The 22341-nt window shown below is 34.9% G+C and overlaps 3 protein-coding genes across 3 annotated transcripts in view; 2 read left to right on the forward strand and 1 right to left on the reverse strand.

Annotated features, from left to right (window-relative positions):
• Positions 1–22341, forward strand: part of LOC127842114 (neurogenic locus notch homolog protein 2-like) — a 135240-nt gene that overhangs the window by 56262 nt on the left and 56637 nt on the right. The gene's annotated exons all lie outside the window — the stretch shown is intronic.
• LOC127842124 (fibropellin-1-like) overlaps positions 1–22341 on the forward strand; it is a 127873-nt gene that overhangs the window by 40807 nt on the left and 64725 nt on the right. The window lies entirely within an intron of this gene.
• LOC127842128 (uncharacterized) lies at positions 15257–18728 on the reverse strand. The gene is made up of 4 exons (XM_052371479.1): positions 18613–18728; positions 17138–17229; positions 16400–16635; positions 15257–15584 (listed from the first exon to the last, which is right to left on the reverse strand). Exons 1-3 carry the CDS (start codon positions 18648–18650, stop codon positions 16415–16417), a joined length of 351 nt encoding a protein of 116 aa, XP_052227439.1. The 5' UTR covers positions 18651–18728; the 3' UTR covers positions 15257–15584; positions 16400–16414.

The raw sequence follows: 22341 nt of genomic DNA on the forward strand, positions 1-22341 counted from the left end.
AATTTAATTATATTTATTAATTGAATATTGTTTTTGTGATAAAATACATGCATCAACCACTGACATTTAATTTCATTGTCTATATTGTTGACATAATATTTCGGAGGTTGATTTCGTATTCAGTTCATTGAGAACCTCTGTTTTGAGTTTTTGGATCGATGACAATTCTTTTAGTTTTCGATACGATCCCGAATCATCCCGAATACACTGGAGTATGCTGACACCCATGTCGTCCATACCATGTTCGAGGGAGTTGAAATGTTCGGCAACTGGGTTTTCCCTTTGGAGTCTGACATCCGCGTCGTGTTTTTTCAGTCTTTGTTTCAATGACCTCTTGGTTTCACCCACATACACAATCCTTTGACATTTGAGGCAGTTAATGCCATAAATAATGTTCCATGTCTCACAACTTTGCCTTTTTGATAAGGAAACTCCTTCTATGCCGCCATTATTGTGTTGACCTCTTCCTAATATGCCACAAACAACACATTTACCTGTACATCTTGTATCTAGGTTCAACCCGCTACTGACAACACGATTTGTTTTCCCATGCACGAGAACACCAGAGATAATTCTATCCCTTCTATATGCGATAAGCAGTGTTGTAGTGAACACCTCTTTCATCTTTTCCGATTGATGAAGCAAGGGTATGCGTTTTTGTACAATACTGTGGATATTCGGTAGTTTTCTTGAATTTGTAAGAACAAGAGGTACTCTTTTGTTGTCTTCTTTATTATTTTTGCTTGGTTTTAAGGGATTTTGCCTGCTTAATTTATCAGCACGTTGAAACTATCTATCAAGTAACTGACCACTATATCCACGCTTTCTAAGATGGTGTCTGAGTTTTAGTTTCTGGTGTTGATAATCACCTTCATTGGAGCATATTCTTTTGAGTCGTATGGCCTGGCAGTATGGAATGGATTCTTTTGTTTTTGTAGGATGGCTTGACTTTTGATTCAGATACATGTGTTTGTCGGTGGGTTTAGTATATAATGAAGTAGTCAACTGTGTATCTTCGAGTTTAACAATTGTATCCAAAAATTCTATCTGTTTTGCATTCACTATGGCAACACCCTTTATCTGTTTATATTCCGTACCATTGAACATTATAATATTGTTGTTAATTACAGTTGTAATCATGTCTTCCACCGCTTTTGACGGGATTGTCTTATCTGTTCTTGCATTCAATGCCTCTCTACAAGCTTCGAAACCTTTTTGTCTAGGAATGGACGGGTAAAGTTTGACGACATCAAAACAAAATAGTAGCGCTCCTCGTGGTATCGTATTTGGAATTTCTTGGAGCTTATACGGAATATTAACAGATAAAGGGTGTTGCCATAGGATCAAAGCTAGGAAGAAATTATGCATGCAGCTACATGCGTAAATGGGATAACCAGCTGATGGAATATGAATGTCTACCAATCTTTTATAAGAGGTTTATTTATGATGGTTTGGGCTTTGGACTCATGGAAGGAATCAGCTTGATAAATTCCTAGAACATGCCAATAAGATCGACAAAAGCATACAGGTAGAAATGAGAGTGAATGCAAAACAGATAGAATTTTTGGATACAATTGTTAAACTCGAAGATACACAGTTGACTACTTCATTATATACTTAACCCACCGACAAACACATGTATCTGAATCAAAAGTCAAGCCATCCTACAAAAACAAAGGAATCCATTCCATACTGCCAGGCCATACGACTCAAAAGAATATGCTCCAATGAAGGTGATTATCAACACCAGAAACTAAAACTCAGACACCATCTTAGAAAGCGTGGATATAGTGGTCAGTTACTTGATAGATAGTTTCAACGTGCTGATAAATTAAGCAGGCAAAATCCCTTAAAACCAAGCAAAAATAATAAAGAAGACAACAAAAGAGTACCTCTTGTTCTTACAAATTCAAGAAAACTACCGAATATCCACAGTATTGTACAAAAACGCCTACCCTTGCTTCATCAATCGGAAAAGATGAAAGAGGTGTTCACTACAACACCGCTTATCGCATATAGAAGGGATAGAAATATATCTGATGTTCTCGTTCATGGGAAACAAATCGTGTTGTCAGTAGCGAGTTGAACCTAGATACAAGATGTACAGGTAAATGTGTTGTTTGTGGCATATTAGGAAGAGGTCTACACAATAATGGCGGCATAGAAGGAGTTTCCTTATCAAAAAGGCAAAGTTGTGAGACATGGAACACTATTTATGGAATTAACTGCCTCAAATGTCAAAGGATTGTGTATGTGGGTGAAACCAAGAGGTCATTGAAACAAAGACTGAAAAAACACGAAGCGGATGTCAGACTCCAAAGGGAAAACCCAGTTGCCGAACATTTCAACTCCCTCGAACATGGTATGGACGACATGGGTGTCAGCATACTCCAGTGTATTCGGGATGATTCGGGATCGTATCGAAAACTAAAAGAATTGTCATGGATCCAAAAACTCAAAACAGAGGTTCCTAATGGACTGAATACGAAATCAACCTCCGAAATATTATGGCAACAATATAGACAGTGAAATTAAATGCCTGAGGTTGATGCATGTATTTTATCACAAAAACAATATTCAATTAATAAAAATAATTCAATTGTCAATAATATGATGATGATGGCTATTTTAAGGTCTTAATAATTATAATTAATGTGATAGTATAGTTAGATTACGATGATGATGATAGTGATGATGATGGTAGTGTTGATGATGATGATGATGATGATAAGTTTAATGATAATGATGTTTTGGTAATATTGTTATTATTACTAGTATATTATTATTTTTATTATAATTATTATTATTAATAAAATAGTTTTTATAATAAGTATTATAACACTAACATGTTTTATCATTTTATTATTTTGATAATTGATTTAGTATTAAAATAAATTCCGTTTTTTATTTATTTAATTACTTTAATCTTTTGTTGTATTTTTTGCAAATAGTAAAATATATGTTTTTATAATAATGATACTTGTCATTATCCTATATTAATGACATTTTAATACAATTATTGATCACATTTTTATTATTTATATTTATTATTTGTATTATTATTATGATTATTATCATTATCATTATTATTATTATTATTAATATTATTATTATTATTATTATTATTATTATAATTATTATTATTATTATTATTATCTATGTTTTAATAATTAGTGTATAATTAATTGTCTCAGTATAGGAATATTTATATTTTCATTATTATTATAACTGTGACAGTGAATTTTACAGGCATGTGTTTCTGACGCTAAAGAGCGTCACTGCGGTTTTAACGTCATGACGTCATTTCCTGCTTATTTGTTTTTGACGTCATTATATACTTGTTTGTGTTGAGAAATAGAAAGAAAATGTAGTTAATTTGTTAAAACAAACTTTGAAAAAGCCTATTTAGGCGAAATATATCAGAAAAGAGTGGAACTTGTTCTGTGTAAATATCAAAATAAAGTTTCGCATTTTTTTTAGGATATATACTCGAAAGAGCGCTTGGCAGTAAACAAAGATAGATAGTTAGGATAAATAGTTAAATACGTAAATTTCAAGAATGTTAAGATTCAAGTAACTAATAAAATTCTTACAGCACGCGTTGCGGTTAGTTTTAAAATATGCAGTGCACATAATTTTGACTAATAGGCAATTAAGCAAACGTCCAAAAAATGTTATTTCCAGAGTTGCGTTTCTTGAATAATCTGTATGAACATATATAACCAACTGTAAGCTAAGTTTTTAACATTGAGTTGTATGTTATCTTTCATAATTTAAATAAGTATCTTAAGTATTTAAAATATCTATATATACTACTCTATTAGGTTTATTTTTATTAATAAATAAATTAATCATAACTAAATTTTATGTTTTCACAGTTGAAAGAAGAAAGATGGGTTAGCCAGAGACTGTGTTTTGTGACCTCTGAACGCAGGCTGGATCAAACCTACTATGAATCAAGGCAGGCGTTGATCTGTGAGCCGGTGGTAATCAAGTTTTACCAAGGTGAGATGATATTAACAAAAACATATATTAGCATGCTTATACTGATAGAGTGCACTTTTGTGGTTGAATTCAGTTTTGGGTCTGCTGCATGTTTTTCTTTGTGATCATTCCAATTAAGAAAAGTAACCTTTTTGGTTTATACTTAAATGACATCAGTTGGAACACCCTAAAAAACACAATACTCCCAAATTCATATTACGAATGCTTATATTAATACTTCTTTAATTTTATTAATATAAATTAATGTTCTTAAAAAGTTATTTCTAACATTTTTGTATGTACGTTTTATTTTGAAACATGAACTCAATAAATGACATATTCTCCTGAAACATCAATCATAGCTATTGGGTCCCTTTGGATTGGGAAATATAGCTTCCTTTGCCTAAAATTTGGAAAATAATGTTGTTGATTTTATGCTTCCAACTAGTTAAAAATATATATTGAAAGTGATATAAAAAAATTATTTCAAAATTATATTTTATCAACTTATTTAGCTGGATTTGGAGATAATTGATCTGTTTAGACTTATTAAACAATATTCTTTTTTGGAAACCTTCAATTAGCATTTTTATAGTCTCATTTGGGAAAGATAAATACTTTTTTCTATTGGGAATTGATGCTCCTACTGGTCCATTATTTGAACGAATAAACACGTACTGATAACATGCAGTGTTATTTTCCCACAAAAAAATTAAAAAAAAATACTTGTGTTGTTAAACAAGTGTGTGTGTGTTGTTAAATAAGTGTGTGTGTTTTATGCTTACAAATACTTAAAAATAGATAATACAAGTAGAAATCAAGGAAGAAACAAAATAAGATTTCTGAAGATAATGGCACCCAAGACATTGCAACTTCTAAGACCAAACCAAGAAGCAGTGCAGCAAACAAGGACGAATTTCTTCCAGTTGATAAGAAAAGAAGACATTCCCGGATACCTGGAACACGCTTGGGAAAGTGTGTTTTACCTCCCGGATTAAAGAACACACAGAATACATGCTGGCTCATTTCCACTGTGCAGGCATTTGCTTCATTAGAAGGATTTAACCTCTTTTTTAGTCAAAGACTTTAGCTCTTAATTGCCCTTAAGATTTGTAGGAAGAAGTATTACTTGGTAAGTGGTTGATCCATACTGTTATCAAATAATCATGATGAATAAACACACCAGTTGATGAGAACAATAAACATTATTCATTAATACTGATACATGTATATAGCTGGGAAATGCTGGAAATGTCTTATGTCGTAAGAAATATGAAGAGTTTAGTTAGATCTATAAAACTTGTCATAAATACATCACTGTTATCATTCAATGTCTTTTTATTTTGTCAGTGATAAATGATTGTCAGGAGTGTATGTGCCTTTGTTTGCAAGGATTGATTACTTATTTATTTGATGTGAACATTGTTTTAAACGTGCCACAAGTATATTATTAAACTGGTATTTGTTTTAAGCTCACCTGAGCACAACGTGCTCATGGTGAGCTTTTGTGATCGCCTTTTGTCCGTCGTCCGTTGTCCGTTGTGCGGCGCCAACATTTGCCTTGTTTACTCTCTAAAAGCCACATTTATTTCCAATCTTCATGAAATTTGGTCAGAAGATTGGTCTCAATGATATCTTGGATGACTTTGAAAATGGTTACGTTTGCTTGAAAAACATGGCTGCCAAGGGGCGGGGCAGTTTTCCTTATATGGCTATATATGGCTATAATAAATCTTGTTAACTCTCTAGAGGCCACATTTATTGTCCAATCTTCATGAAACTTGATCAGAAGATTCATTCCAATAATATCTTGGAAGAGTTTGAAAATGATGCCGGTTGGTTTCAAAAACATGGCTGCCAGGGGGGCGGGGCATTTTTCCTTATATGACTATAGTAAAACCTTGTTAACACTCCCAGAGGCCACATTTATTGTCCAATCTTCATGAAAATTGGTCAGAAGATTGGTCTCGATGATATCATGGGTGAGTTCGAAAATGGTAACGTTTGCTTGAAAAACATGGCTGCCAAGGGGCGGGGCATTTTTGCTTATATGGCTATATATGGCTATAGTAAAATCTTGTTAACTCTCTAGAGGCCACATTTATTTTCTGATCTTCATGAAAATTGGTCAGAAGATTCATCCCAATAATATCTTGGACGAATTTGAAAATGATGCCGGTTGGTTGAAAAACATGGCCGCCAGGGGGCGAGGCATTTTTCCTTATATCGCTATAGTAAAACCTTGTTAACACTCTAGAGGCTACATTTATTTCCGCTCTTCATGAAAGTTGCTCAGAAGATTTGTCCCAATGATATCTTGGATGAGTTCAAAAATGGTAACCTTTGCTTGAAAAACAGGGCTGCCAAGGGGCGGGGCATTTTTCCTTAAATGGCTATATATGGTTATAGTAAAATCTTGTTAACTCTCTAGAGGCCACATTTATTGTCCAATCTTCATGAAACTTGATCAGAAGATTCATTCCAATAATATCTTGGAAGAGTTTGAAAATGATGCCGGTTGGTTTCAAAAACATGGCTGCCAGGGGGGCGGGGCATTTTTCCTTATATGACTATAGTAAAACCTTGTTAACACTCCCAGAGGCCACATTTATTGTCCAATCTTCATGAAAATTGGTCAGAAGATTGGTCTCGATGATATCATGGGTGAGTTCGAAAATGGTAACGTTTGCTTGAAAAACATGGCTGCCAAGGGGCGGGGCATTTTTGCTTATATGGCTATATATGGCTATAGTAAAATCTTGTTAACTCTCTAGAGGCCACATTTATTTTCTGATCTTCATGAAAATTGGTCAGAAGATTCATCCCAATAATATCTTGGACGAATTTGAAAATGATGCCGGTTGGTTGAAAAACATGGCCGCCAGGGGGCGAGGCATTTTTCCTTATATCGCTATAGTAAAACCTTGTTAACACTCTAGAGGCTACATTTATTTCCGCTCTTCATGAAAGTTGCTCAGAAGATTTGTCCCAATGATATCTTGGATGAGTTCAAAAATGGTAACCTTTGCTTGAAAAACAGGGCTGCCAAGGGGCGGGGCATTTTTCCTTAAATGGCTATATATGGTTATAGTAAAATCTTGTTAACATTCTAGAGGCCACATTTATTGTCTAATCTACATGAAACTTGGTCAGAAGATTCATCCCAATAATATCTTGGACAAGTTCGAAAATGATGCCGGGCATTTTTCCATATATGGCTATAGTAAAACATTGTTAACACTCTAGAGGCCACATTTATTTTCCGATCTACATGAAATTTGCTCAGAAGTTTTGTCTTGATGATATCTTGGAAGATTTAAAAAATGGTAACCTTTGCTTGAAAAACATGGCTGCCATGGGGGTGGGGCATTTTTCATTATATGGCTATATATGGCTATAGTAAAATCTTGTTAACACTCTAGAGGCCACATTTATCGTCAAATCTTCATGAAACTTTGTCAGAAGATTCATCCTAATAATATCTTGGACGAGTTCGAAAATGATGCCAGTTGGTTGAAAAACATGGCCGCAAGGGGGCGGGGCATTTTTCCTTATATGGCTATAGTAAAACCTTGTTAAGACTCTAGAGGCCACATTTATTTTCCGATCTTAATGAAACTTGGTAAGAAAATTTATCCCAATAATATCTTGTCATCTCAGGTGAGCGACTTTGGGCCTTTCAGGCCCTCTTGTTTTTTTAAATGTGTCCTAGTAGGTGGTTAGAGGGTTAAGGTTAGGCTGCATGCATAAACAGTTTTTTTTTGCAATCAAATATTGTGTCCCTTATTCAAAGGTTATGTTAACAACAAGAGGTTTTATACCATAATATAGCAGAAAGCTGGAAATAAGTTGATATCACCTTCAAGTGTATGATTACCTGACTCAAAGTGGTCTGCTATAAATTATAACATGTAATAATTTGTTGAAGACCTTTGCAAATTATGTAACTTTATTATTGTTTCATTTATTATGGGATGTCTTTATTTTCAGCATCTGACCCACTGTGTAGAGAGTTGCAACTTGTCATGGAGCGAATTCGAGATAAAGATGGAAACACTGAATTGATGGATGTGAAGGTTTTGTTTATATTTAATTGAGTACTATTTTCAGTAATTTCAGCAAGATGTTATAAAACACAGACTGTCACTGAGTGTTGTAGACTGAAAAATTGTATCTTCAGAACAAAAATGCATGAAATATTCTATTTATTGTAAACATTTCAACATAAAAATACATATTACCGAATTGGCAATGCAACCAACTTTTTATTTGCTCAGAACATTATTGTTGGGCTAAGGAAGAAAGCTTGCTTATGCATTTAAAAATGTGTTGATGTGTCTTGACTTCGTCATGTAACAAGCAATTAAAACGCTCACCACTAAATTATTTAAATACAGAAGCCAGGGTTCCAGGTGATAATTTGTCAATCTTCCATAAACTTCTAGGTCTATCTTTTTTACCAAAGTTAAATTTGAGCATGTATTACCATTCTAGACTTTAAAGGGATATTTTCACAATTGAAAAAAATAGTTTCAGATTCGCAAATTTTCGTTTTAGTTATGATATTTGTGAGGAAACAGTAATACTGAATATTTACCATGGTCCAATATAGCCATTATATGCATGTTTTGACGATTTTAAAACCTTAAAATAATAAAGCGTTGCAACGCGAAACGATTGAATAATTTGGAGAGTTCTGTTTTTGTCGTTAAATTTTGTGAAACTACGAAGATTGCTTAATACAGAATTTTTCTAATGACAATGCGGTCAATCTCAACTATGAATGGACCTATAACAAACCATGGGGAGCCCCTGGGTCAAACATGCGGCGTGGGGATACGCGTCGGCCTCTGCCGCGCCATTTCTAGTTAATATATAAATTACGGATATCTTGAAGATGTTTAGTAGTTTCTATACGGAAAAAAACACTTAATAGTTCACCTATTATTATGGCCATCTAAGTATAACAATGATCTATCTGATATAAGTTAAAACAAGCAGGTACAGCCTTATAGTCACTCACTTAGTTTAATCTGTATATTTGCGCGACATTGTTTTGGCCACTTAAAGGGGCCTTTTCACAGATTTTGGCATGTTTTGAAGTTTGTTAGTAAATGCTTTATATTAATAAATGTAAACATTTAATATAAAAAGCTCCAGTAAAAAACAAGTATAATTTTTTTTTAATAATAAAAAAGGTAACCCTCAGCAGGACTCGAACCACTGATCCCTGGAGTCCTGGAGTAAAAAGTATATAGCTCAAACCACTCGACCATCTTTCCGGGTACAATATCAGATGTATTTTTTACTTGATATAAGCAATCCTCGAAGTTTCCCAAAATATAACGACAACAACATAACGCTCCAAATTATTAATTCGTTTTGCGTTGCAACGCTTTATAATTTTCGTGTTTTTAAATCATCAAACGATGCATATAATGGCTATTTTAGAGTATGGTGAATGTTCAGTATTACTGTTTCCTCACAAATATCATAACTTACACGAAAATGTGCGAATCTGAAACAACATTTCAATTTTGTCAATTAACTCAAACGTGAAAAGGCCCCTTTAAACAAAAAGATGTAGGAAATATTAAATCGATGTACATTTGATTCACTTTGGATAACAAAACAATAACGCTATCTACAAAACATGAAGGGGATAAGTAATCATACTAGGGTTTACAAACGGATCCAAATATGTTTAAATCCTGAAGATTCAATTATTGTGACATATATTTTGGACATAACACTTAAATGTTTAGTTACAATAAAGACTCATCATAAATGATCTCTATCTTTATCTAAATATACTTTGACAGAAAAGGATGCTTTCGTTCTGTTTTAAAGAAAGACAAATTAAAACTCCAATTGCATCCGCTTGCCCCTATTTCTCGAAAAATTTGAAGTCGGTTTTAAGAAACACCTTTTAAGGTCGCTTATGATATGGGTTTTTTTTTAAACTTTTTCAAAGTTTATTGTTTTAATTAAAAAGCATATGTGTTGTGAACTTTCCCACTTACTTTCATTCTAAGCTTTAGAATTTTTTTGCTTCAAACATGTTTGATACATTTATTGTCATTAAAGAAAAGACAATTTAATACAATCCTTAAAAACCGACGTAAGAATTTTGGAGAAATCAAGCCCAGGTGATTCGATCATTGCTACAAGTGGTTTGAACGCCTTTGAACAATGCGTTGGAAGCAAAGCATCGTAGGTTGTAAATCGTTTTAGAGCACAAACCTCACACTTGGACGCAATATATTTTCTAAACAGTTCATTGCAAAGAAAAAATCGTCTACCATTAAAGGCCATCTCACCATTTTAACATTTTGGTAAATTTACAATATTACAAAAAAGTTGTTTCAGATTCGCAAATTTTCTTTTAAGTTATGATATGTGTGAGGAAACAGTAATGCTGAACATTAACCGTGCACTAAAGTACCAATTATATGCATATATTTACGATTGAATAATTTGGAGAGTTTTGTTTTATCGTTATATTTTGTGGTACTACGAGGTTTGCTTATATAAAGTATAAAATACTCTCTATATTGTATGAGCACAGATGGCCGAGTGGTCTTAGTCGTAGACTTTTACTCCTTGACTCCAGGGGTAAGGGTTCGAGCCCAGTTGAGGGTTACTTTTTCCTTTTTTTAATTGTATTGTTTGTTTGTTTTACAGAAGCTTTTTAGATTCAATGTTTACATTTATCAATATAAAGCATTTAATGACAAACTTCAATACATGCCAAAATCTGTGACAAGGCCCATTTGAAATCTTATTCCAAATTAAAAGCTCACATCTGACTTTTTTTAGCCGCACTTGAATTTTCATGAGTCAATAAAAAGTAACGTCACTTATGTTTTACGATGAAAACTAACAGAACTATTGACCATTTCGATTGAACTGCCGACTGTGATGTTAAGCTGCTTTTAACATACGTTAACAAGTTTTTACAAAAATGTTCAGCTTATCCGTTTGTTTTAATATGATTTAAAGCACTTGTGGCATGCTTCACTCAATTCATTTTTAGAAAAATGTGAAATTATGCACGTACCAATTGAGCTCCATGTAACTTACTAACACAGCCGAAACAGCCAAAAACCTGCAAACACGCAGTTACTAACACAGTCGAAACAGTCAAAAGCCTGCAAACACGCAGTTGCTAACACAGCCGAAACAGCCAAAAGCCTGCAAACACGCAGTTACAAACACAGCCGAAACAGTCAAATGCCTGCAAACACGCAGTTACTAACAAAGCCAAAACAGTCAAAAGCCTGCAAACACGCAGTTACTAACACAGCCGAAACAGTCAAAAGCCTGCAAACACGCAGTTACTAACACAGCCGAAACAGTCAAAAGCATGCAAACACGCAGTTTCTAACACAGCCCAAACAGTAAAATGCCTGCAAACACGCAGTTACTAACACAGCCGAAACAGTCAAAAGCCTGCAAACACGCAGTTACTAACACAGCCGAAACAGTCAAAAGCCTGCAAACAAGCAGTTACTAACACATCCAAAACAGTCAAAAGCCCATAAACATGCAGTTACTTACACAGCCGAAACAGTCAAAAGCCTGCAAACACGCAGTTACTAACACAGCCGAAACAGTCAAAAGCATGCAAACACGCAGTTTCTAACACAGCCCAAACAGTAAAAAGCCTGCAAACATACAGTGACTAACACAGCCGAAAGAGTAAAAAACCCGCATTCACGCAATTACTAAAAGCCTTCAATTACAAAGTTTCTAACACAGCCGAAACAGTCAAAAGCATGCAAACACGCAGTTACTAACACAGCCAAAACAGTCAGAAGCCTTCAAACACGCAGTTACTAACACAGCCGAAACAGTCAAAAGCCTGCACTCGCACAGTTTCTAATACAGCCGAAACAGTCAAAAGCCTGCAAACACGCAGTTACTAACACAGCCGAAACAGTCAAAAGCCTGCAAACATGCAGTTACTAACACAGCCGAAACAGGCCGAAGCCTGCAAACACGCCGTTACTAACACCGCCGAAACAGTCGAAAGCCTGCAAATACGCGATTACAAACACAGCCGAAATAGGCAAAAGCCTGCAAACACGCAGTTTCTAACACAGCCGAAACAGGCAAAAGCCTGCAAATACGCAGTTACTTACACAGCTGAAACAGTCAAAAGCCTCCAAATACGCAGTTACTAACACAGCCGAAACAGTCAAAAGCCTTCAAATACGCAGTTACTAACACAGCCGAAACAGGCAAAAGCCTGAAAACACGCAGTTACTAGCACAGCCGAAACAGTCAAAAGCTTGCAAACACGTAGTTACTCACACAGCCGAAACAGGCAAAAGCCTGCAAACTTGCAGTATGGGGTATAGCTGATTTGCTTCATTACTTTAACTACGGGACATTTTACATATGAATCAACAACAATTAGATAAGACACATGGTGGTGGTGTGAGTACTGGTAAATGCAGGGTCCATCATTCTGACTATGAATTAATATGAAATACATTACATAAGTAATTGGAACTTTTGGAGAAAATGTTCTTACCTGTTTCAGTGTTCATCACTGTGTATTATATGTCACAAAATTATATATTAAGCAGGAATTAAGACAAGTGGGTTTTGTTAATTATTTATACACATTTATAATACAAATATATAAACTATTAAAGTATTTCGCGTTTGTAAACATGCTTATTTTATGAATGTCGAAAGATGAATATAAATAAACGAAGCTTTGTTTTCGGTAAGAGTCTACGTCATTTGTGGTATCAAGCCGCCTCATTTACAGTTTTTTAAAAGCTAATCATTTTTTTTAAATTGCCATGTTGACAATATCTTATCTTGGACGACTCTTTATGCAGATGCATTAAGCCCAGTTTTCTTTGCACGGGACGCACTAGTGATCGTCGAATGCCGGTAAGTGCCGATGAGGGAGAAAATAGCATACCATGCTGGAGAGATTTTATTTATTTATCATTGACTTCTGGAAATAATCATTCTCAGTTTTAATATTCCACGGTTATTTGAACAATGAAATAGTGCCATAGTTTTCTTATATTGTGTTACTTTCTTTATCAGGTCTCTTAGACGTTTAATTAAAAAAATAAGGTTAACAAATTTCAATATGGATATAAAAGTGCATGCACATTAAACATGCATCGTGAATATTGTGTTACAATAGTGTTGTAAAAACGCAATAAGTGTCTACATGGCACTTTGTAATCTGCGAACATATAAGCCTCTTAAAAACTGGGGGAAGGTGGTGTAAATGTATCAATTTTTGATCAGTTTACTGCGCGCGTTTCCCAATCCACAAACGTCCCATTTGAATGTTGCCTTCAACAACTTCCGGCGTTTTGTATGGCTTAGTGATATTCGACATTTTCGGGGAGCCAAATGTTGTCAACATTTATCTTTTTTATTTGCATTTAATATGCAATGCAAACACAACACATTAGCTTTGGGCCATAGCAGGGAAGGTGATGTCCAGGCCTAGTAAATCATTTATAGCATTTAATGCAATTTCAATCAACCCAATGGCTTAAGCTTAAAAGATAACAACCACTTATTTAAAAAAAAATAGCATATAAGATATTTAATGGTGGACCAACAAGCAATTTGGAATAGATTTGTTTTTTTGCATTTCAATTGTATTCGTCAAAACTGTTACAATACGAGCCTCGTTCTGGGAAAACTGTGCTTAATGCATGTGCGCACAGTGTCGTCTCAGACATAATTGTGCATTCCGCGCAGGCTTATCAGGGCCGACACTTTCTGTGCATTTTTCGTTTATAGGCAGTCTCTTCTAAAACGGAAATTCGGTGAACGCTGTTAGTGTCGTGTCGGATTAGCCTGTGCGGAGATGTATTAAGTATCGTTTTCACAGATCGCGGCTAATGTAATTTAGAGAAAGTGGGCCCTAACGTTGGAGAAGAATGGAGCACAAAAGTGGGTGATTGTGGCAAACATGTGAGTTTATAACCATACAAGTGCTGTCAATCTTAACATGTGTGAAGAGGTAGTGATTTCTTTATCGCTCTTTTTCAATCGCGTCAATCGACTCAACTACGTGAATGAAAAAAGGAATAAACATGTATCATCATTTTAAATTTCTTGCAACTTGATAGGGTTAAATAAGTGATTCCATGTGTTTCCCTTTTGTCACCATACTCCCCAAATGTGCCGAAAGCTTTATACAAAGCACACAATTAAGCAATAAACGAACATGTTTGTATTTTGCCAGCCGAGCAATCAAGAAGATAGGGTATGTTTTTTTATTGACGGAATACCATCGAGATTTACGTAGCTCAAACTTTTATTTTGAAATGTAAGGTGTCTAATAATAAAACATGCGTTATGCGATAATGAGTCTTATGCCAAATGCGCATTTGTGCAGTCTAGTGAGGAGTCAGTATGTCCGCTTAAGACACCGCGAAGTAATAATACTTAATAATTTCATTTGTGCACATAACATAGCAATACATTCAACAGTCACAATTATTAACAATTCAGATATATCACAGATAGTTTCCATCAGAGCCCATAACCCGTAAAGTTTGGACGATAAATCATACAAAACGTATTTCCAACGGGGTCCAAAGCCGTCACATGTGGATCTAAATAACGCAAAAGTATACCATAAATTCGACATCTATGATGGAATAAAGTGACAACGGTCATACAATGTCATATTATAGTATTAATAAAATAATTTTTATTGTTGAAAAAGAGAACACGTCATATGATGATGAAATTGACAGGATTGCACAAACACAGTTTAAAAATGTATTACAATATGGTTTACAGTTTAAAAATGTATAACAATATAGTTTACAGATCTATAAAATGTTCAAACGCTAATAATACAGATACTCTAGTTTCTCAACTATTTCCATTTCTTCTAATAAATGCTTCTTAACAAGTTTTTTTAACGTATTCTTAGACTTTGTACATCGTATATTTTGTGGCAAGTTATTCATGTATTTTATTGCATTATGGTAAAAAGATTTGAAAGTAAAAGTATCACCTGGATGTATGTGAAAATCACCTTATCATTAGATCTAGTCCCGTGCGAGTAAGTAATGCGTGACTCTATAGCGGACAGGTATCTCCTGACCAGACTGCGCGAATGCGTTAAAAATTGAGTAGGTAGTACATTTACGAACACGTCCTTAACCTGTTAGGCCCTAGGTGTTAACAACGAGAAAGTAAAAAGAAATGACCGATTCGACAAAATAGATTTCCATTGTGTTACTTTGACGTCGGCTTTCTTCATGCATAATTCAGAGTCGTGTTAAATGTTCTACGAAATTAAGTGTGCGAATTAATGCTTACTTTCACTACCGCGAATCTGCGCAACAGCGTGTGCTAATGAAAGCTTTTCCTATTAATAACATGAACAGTATTGCAATCTTGCTAAACCTATTTATTTCTAGTAAATGTACATGTATTTATAATATAACATGGTCCTAGTAATAACACAACCCCAAAGTTACATTCATATATTATTATTTTTTTTAATGCACACAATACATTGATATATATATATATTGATACATTGCTATCGAATCGAGTGCCAGTCCAATCCGTGTTCCGGGATGTTGGTCCTGAAAGTGAAAATGAGTTTAATGGATGAATGAAAAATCAATGGCTGAATAACAAAATACGTACGTGCGCATGATATACGTATTTAATTAGTATACAATCAACATTACATCTAAAATAATAAGTTTTAAGTGTATTTTGAACATATTAAATAATAATGATTCTGCAGACATAGTCTGCAGGAAGTCTTTCAAGAAACACCATCGTGCTTAATTACTTGTATTTACTTAAAAATTGTTAAATTTAGAGTACAGTCTCTATGGATGATATTTCGGGCTTTTGATTTTTTTTTAATTTTACGGGCCTTTTGACAATCTGCATTTAACATAACCAAATATGTATATTAACAATGAATATCCTGTGATCCTATACTTGTGCTTAACCGATTTAATTGTTAATTTTTATTGTTAATAAGTTGTTATTCTCAAGACCAAATTATGAAGGTTAGTCGTATCGGCTAGAAGAACATCTCTTAAATGAGCTTACTCGCATCTCTAGTATACCATACAGAATGAAATGAGCCTCGTTCTGGGAAAACTGTGCTTAATGCATTTGCGTTAAATATCATTTCAGACTAGCCTGTGAAATACACACAGGCTAGTCAAGGACAACACTTTCCGTCTTAAGTGGATTCTCGTTTCGAGGCTTCCTTTAATCGAAACATTCTTTAAAAGCGGAAAGTATCGTCACTTATTAGCCTGTGCGGATAACACATGCAAATTTGGGACAACACTTCACGCACATGCATTAAGCCCAGTTTTCCCGGAACGAGGCTCAAACAGTATCATTTGCTGTGACTTAATCATCAGCACCTTACTTGTTGTTTGTTGCTCTAGTGTCTAGATACTCTAGGGCAAAACCAGTTCACAATAGTACCAGGACAGCAGCACCATCTCTGGCTGATACCGCGATATGATACCGTACACCACCGCCTACACCCTACATTGCGGTCTCCAATTTCTTCACCGGTCCTCACGTCATTATAGTCGTACATCATTCCATCGTCTCCCATCTCACCATCATATTCGTACATCATTTCCTTACCGCCCTTGGCTGCAGAATAAACAGATGGAAATTGCGTGTGTATATGTGTTGTACGCTCAGTTAGTTCGTTTGTGAATAACAATTGACAAAATTACCAACAGTGCTGCATATAACTACAAATGTAAAATGAAAAGGTAAAGGATCGGTATACAGTCTGAAATTGATAACGTAACATCTTCAAACGAATGTCAAATTAACCCCGACCCTCACCACCCAAATCATTGGGATATAGGGCGCTCTTTCACTCTCTAAACAATATGAAGCCACGGCTAGTTTTATTATTTTCTTAACATGAACCCATTTATACAACTGTAAAATACACCAAATGCTGAGAAAATGACTTATATTATTATAAAACTATTAAACTTATTATTCTAAATTGTAGTACAAATTTAAGGATACATATGTAAATACAGATATGGGCATACACTATACTATTATATACGGTTTAAACGATATGTTAACTTTTAATTTGTAGGAACAGAAAAGAGTAATAAAAATGCTGACTTACCGCACGAGATGGCCAGGAAGACGACCAAGAAGCGCAGAGCAGTGTAATCTTCATGGTAGATGTTGTTCAGCTCCTTGATGCAGGTACAGAAACTAAAAGAAACGCCATTGTGTAAAGACTTCATTGATGCCAGAATATCGGTGAGTAGTATACTAAGGAGATTTGGATCCGTTTTCGTTGCATTTTATTTGCAAATATGGGTATATGCTATACTTTAGCAAATACAATGAAGTATTGTTATTTATACAACAAAGGCCATGCTATTATTTATATAAACAAGCAATTATAATATTGATTGCGAATTTCATCTACAAGTACAAGAACAACACCACAATAATATATAATCACAGTGTAACTTAGCTGTTATAAGTATCCGATTGCCATTTCAAAAGAAACGTTCTTAACTCAGATCCATTCACCCACTATATTAACTGGCTATTACATTAATGTATTGAGTGTTCATAACTAGCATTTGATAAACATTTGGAGATGCTTACATTTTTTTATATACAAACTCGCGCAGTTACATTTAACATAACGCAAATGAAAATACAATTGCAGATCAAAAGATCTCTTAGTGTAAAATATACCGCTAATAAGAATTTCAGACAAGAGAACATAAAATGCTTCCATTTCGTACTTTATTATTCTGATATTTTACAAAATGATTACATTGTAAAGCTTGGACTTTAAATGTATGAAATAATCAATTTACAAATATCATTATCATTTAAATAATAAATATATTCGTTACTTATTGAACGATTTCGCTGCGCTTACAGAAGTCTATATGGAAATGACGTTTATGTTAAGCATGATTAAAGTCACATTAGTTCTGAGAACATTCATTTGGGATCTGCATATAAAAGTTTCGATACCACTGGTTTATACTGAATAAATATGTGTAACACTATTTAACTTGAAAATGTGTCCTATTAAATCTCGCGCCTATGGCTCGTTGAATACTTGTCATAAGCATAGTTCGGTGGAAGAACCTTTCAAATATTAATTATTAACATACTTCTGTCGTCGTCTGCATCAGACATATAATTGACTAATTTAGGTAAACGTGCTCTTAACTTATTTATCAACATTACGTATGAAGATTCACACGACTGTAAAATAAAAAATCAAGGGAATGTAATTCTATGTCATACATATAATTTCATAAACTAGTAAATATGTAATATATTTTAATGCATAATATTTTTGAAGAATTTCGTCGCAGTGACACGAACACACTGTGTAATAATTAAAATGTTGTCTAAACGCGTTAATAAGTTATGTTTTGGAGATTTTTTTAAACCGAATTCCTTTAAGACCGGTATTTATTTTATAAATTACCGAATCTAGTGATAAATACATGGCCGAAAAACGCGCTCACTTTTAACATACAATAAGCGGTTACTTATAAATTATCTTAAATGAAGACATCACCAATAAAAAGCATAAACAAATTAAAATAGTCCACTCACCCTTTCAGAAGGACGTCTTCTGCAGTCGATGAAAACATAAGGTCGGTGTTGTCTTTTTATACCTTAATTATTACGGATTTCTTGAAGTTGTTTATTTGTTCTGATTCGGAAAAAAACACTTTATATTTCGAGTATTTATGATACGAAACACTTACGATATCAACCCATGAAGACGATCAGATATTATACTAGGATTTACACACGGATCTAAATGTGATTTTATTCTGGAGATTAAAATTGTTGTCCATTTATTTCGGAAAAAAACACTTACGCTGTTCAGTGAACTTTATCTTTATCTTTTCTTCTAGAAATAAGTAGATAAAACAGGACGCTTTCGTTCTGTTTAAAAGACAAAGAAAGTGAAACTCTACATTAGTATCTTAATGCAACCCCATGGACCGATAAATAGAGAATAACAGGTTACTGTCCCAGAGTTTTGTAATATATCAGGCGAGGCTTAGAATAATATAACGGCGAGGCTTGAATTGGAGATCAGGAATGGACTGCTGCGACTAATTTAATCGAAGAACACACTTCACCGAATAGTTTGGAGACGCCATTTTGGAGATGTGTATTGAAATTGACATTTTGATCATGGTGTCAATATTGATATAAGCGTGTTAAATCGTTTTTTAAATAGTTGAGGATTACCATACAGTTATGATAGGTCTTGACTGTCTGTGCAACACTTGCGAGTGCAATGACTATATCGATATTTAAGATTTTTTGTCCCATTGATGACGTCATTTAACTTCTGTAGTGCGGGCTGTGGTGATTTAAATAAGTTTTTCTGATTTATGACTTCAACTATAATAAAATATGTACGTTCTTGGTATCAAATTGTTTGTTTTGTTGAACCTGATTCATGTTGATATAAATTAGTTAATTTATTGCAAATCCCACGTAACTCCAAACATTGACTGATATAAGAACTTCCTGTTGACCTTGCTATAAATACATATATATCAGGCAACGTTTTATCAGGCAGATATCAATGCGGTGGTATGATGATACAAATGTATCATACTGTTGTAGATCAGGGATATTTCAGATACGTTTATCAAATTACTTAGATATTGAAATATGTATATCATATAACGATGATTTATAACAGTTTTAATATACATGTTGATTAATAGTTAACATGCACAATCAATAGCAGACGAGGGATAATCGGGTAAACGTTAGCCTTGAATTTAAAGCGGCATATTGACGGCCAATACTGTATATTATTTCAAAAGTTATAATTATCTGTTCTGAAGTAGGCTATCCTAATAAAGGTACATGAGTAACCGTCCTATATCCAGTAGGTTCCCAGGTATCGGCTAGGGAACGAACTCTTGATAAATTTGCTAGCTGTGAGATAAACAGGGACTGGCTGGAAAAAAACAAAAACATAGCTCCACACAAACTATTGATGTTTCGACCAGAATGTGTTTGTGTATTGGGTGGGTGATGAAAGAGTTGCACTATAATGTGATATAGGAATATTGAAACCAATTCGTACAGCTATAGGAACGCCAAGTAGTCTAGAATAATGCTATTTTAACAGCCGAAGGGTATTTGTCCAGGGACAACCCTCGCTGCCTTTGCATACAGGGGACATCCTTTAACCGTGTGCTTAGTGTGATATTACCCGGACATAAACCACGATGTACCATCCATGATAAATAGCGGACTCTAACAAACCAACCTTCAACTCAACACAGAATAACTTGCAGTGGAATATTACAATAATGGTGATCAGTCCGTGAAGTCCGACATCACAGGCTCCGGGCTTCTATGGAATCCAACCAAAGCTGCAGTTGAACTCGTCATATGGGGTAACGAAAAAGATCACAGGAGAGATGCTGCCGAAAATCCTCTACAACAGACATTAATATTTACCCAGTAAAAACATCGCGGAATTGTATGCAGTGGGAAACATTACGATATAATTTACTGCATGTACACAGCAGCAACACACGTGCAAGAGTGGAAGCCATTCATGATATGAGGGTACCACGTTTTCAGAAACGATTGTTTTGGAAAAAGGGAGGAGTGATGACCCTGGTCGTAAACAACCGGAACAATAAAAAACTTAATGGGAAAGTCAGACTCCAACCATACCAATAGCATATTACTCAGATCGCTAGACAAAGAAATCCGGCAGTAAGAAGGAAAAAAACAACTCTAAAGACAACAACGCGCATGAAGCCATGATAAAAGATACCATAATATATGAAACGAAGAAGGCTAAACAATTACTCAATAAAATGAGATCGGGTATACAATCCCAAGAAGCAGTTGAACATCTTCAACGCAAGCTGGTCGCATGGCTACGTATTCCAATTCTGAGAGACGGCACAGAGGATTAATGTTCTGAAGAAAGGGAAGGCCATTTCGACATTCCTGAGTTACCAACCCATCACTCTGATAATCATGCAGTGGTGCCGGTTGACAGAGAGCATCGTTACACAAGAGAAAGACGGGTTAAGAACAGGCCAGACCAAAACAACACACCTTTCCCATCTTACAGAAGATGCATTCCATGTGCGGAAGACGATGAACGCTGCAAAAATTGATCTACAGAAAGCAGTCAAAAATGGAAAAATCGTTATATGATATACATATTTCAAAGCGAATGCTCTGTGGTATATTATGCAACACGTGCCGGTAGAAAAAGTCCTACCTGCACAACCGGGGCGTCCGTGTTTCATTAGGTCTCCGAAGGGCAAACAACACTGCTGCAAACTCTTCATCAAAGACATCCTACCATAACTCACCATATGAGTAAAAGCCGTCCTGTTGCAGATAATAAAGTTGTCGGGTTACACAGATTGGTATGCAACCGTCGCCAAATACAGAAGGCAGCTGGCTTTAGGTAAGATCTCAGTTTTGAACTCCAAACGGTGCCTAACCATCAACATGGTAAAATTATCAGCCAAACTTTTCACACTTTCCACAAAAGTTTAGTTTGGCAAACTTGCGTTATAATGACGCGTGCGACATGTCTGCATAGCAACATAAAATCATACCTGTCCACCTACATTAGCGACCCAGTATTTTTTTGGTGTAGCCTAGCCCAGAAAAGATTATGGTACTTTTTAACATAAAATACCGTATGCGTCGTCTATAGGCCGCTTTAATTGCAAGACAAAAAGATGGGTACACGAAAATCTCTCCTTCGATATTCAATGTTCAATATACTATAAAATACAGGTCTATTTTTACACATTGTTATAATAAACGCATATACGCATATAATATACGCATATGTTTATATTAAAGGAGTTCAGAAAAACGTATCTGAAATAAACATGGTCTAGGTCATTATGATAGGACAAGTTGTCTCATCTGTCGACTGATTTGCATTAAGTTTATTCGATTCTGCGCCTTAGGTCATTATTAAAAGTTATCACGCATCTAATTTTCGTTATTACGCCTTTGTGTCGCATTATTATGATTTTTTGTCAGCGAAACTACGATTTTATTCTACTGTATAGTGCCTTTATTGCGACGTTTGTTTTCCATGTAAAGCCTTTGTTTCGCATTGTTATGCCTTCATCTGGCATTAATTCGCTTTTATTCCACTAATTAATGCCTTTATTTTTCGTTATTACGCATTTCAGTCCGCATGATTGCGCTTTCTTCATGATTGCGCTTTCCGCGTGATTGCGCTTTCCGCATGATTGCGCTTTCCACATTTTCCGCATGATTGCGCTCTCAGCATGATTGCGCTTTCCGCAT

Source organism: Dreissena polymorpha, chromosome 8 (assembly GCF_020536995.1).
Source record: "Dreissena polymorpha isolate Duluth1 chromosome 8, UMN_Dpol_1.0, whole genome shotgun sequence".
Taxonomy (NCBI): Eukaryota; Metazoa; Mollusca; class Bivalvia; order Myida; family Dreissenidae; genus Dreissena; species Dreissena polymorpha.

What these genes read in the sequence shown, in the direction of transcription:
- LOC127842128 (XM_052371479.1), bottom strand. Translation starts at nt 18,650, where the DNA reads ATGTTTTCATCGACTGCAGAAGACGTCCTTCTGAAAGG. An exon ending in GAAGACGTCCTTCTGAAAGG is followed by an intron (nt 17,230 to 18,612) that starts GTGAGTGGACTA and finishes CGTTTCTTTTAG; the next exon opens with TTTCTGTACCTGCATCAAGG. An exon ending in CTTCCTGGCCATCTCGTGCG is followed by an intron (nt 16,636 to 17,137) that starts GTAAGTCAGCAT and finishes TTTATTCTGCAG; the next exon opens with CCAAGGGCGGTAAGGAAATG.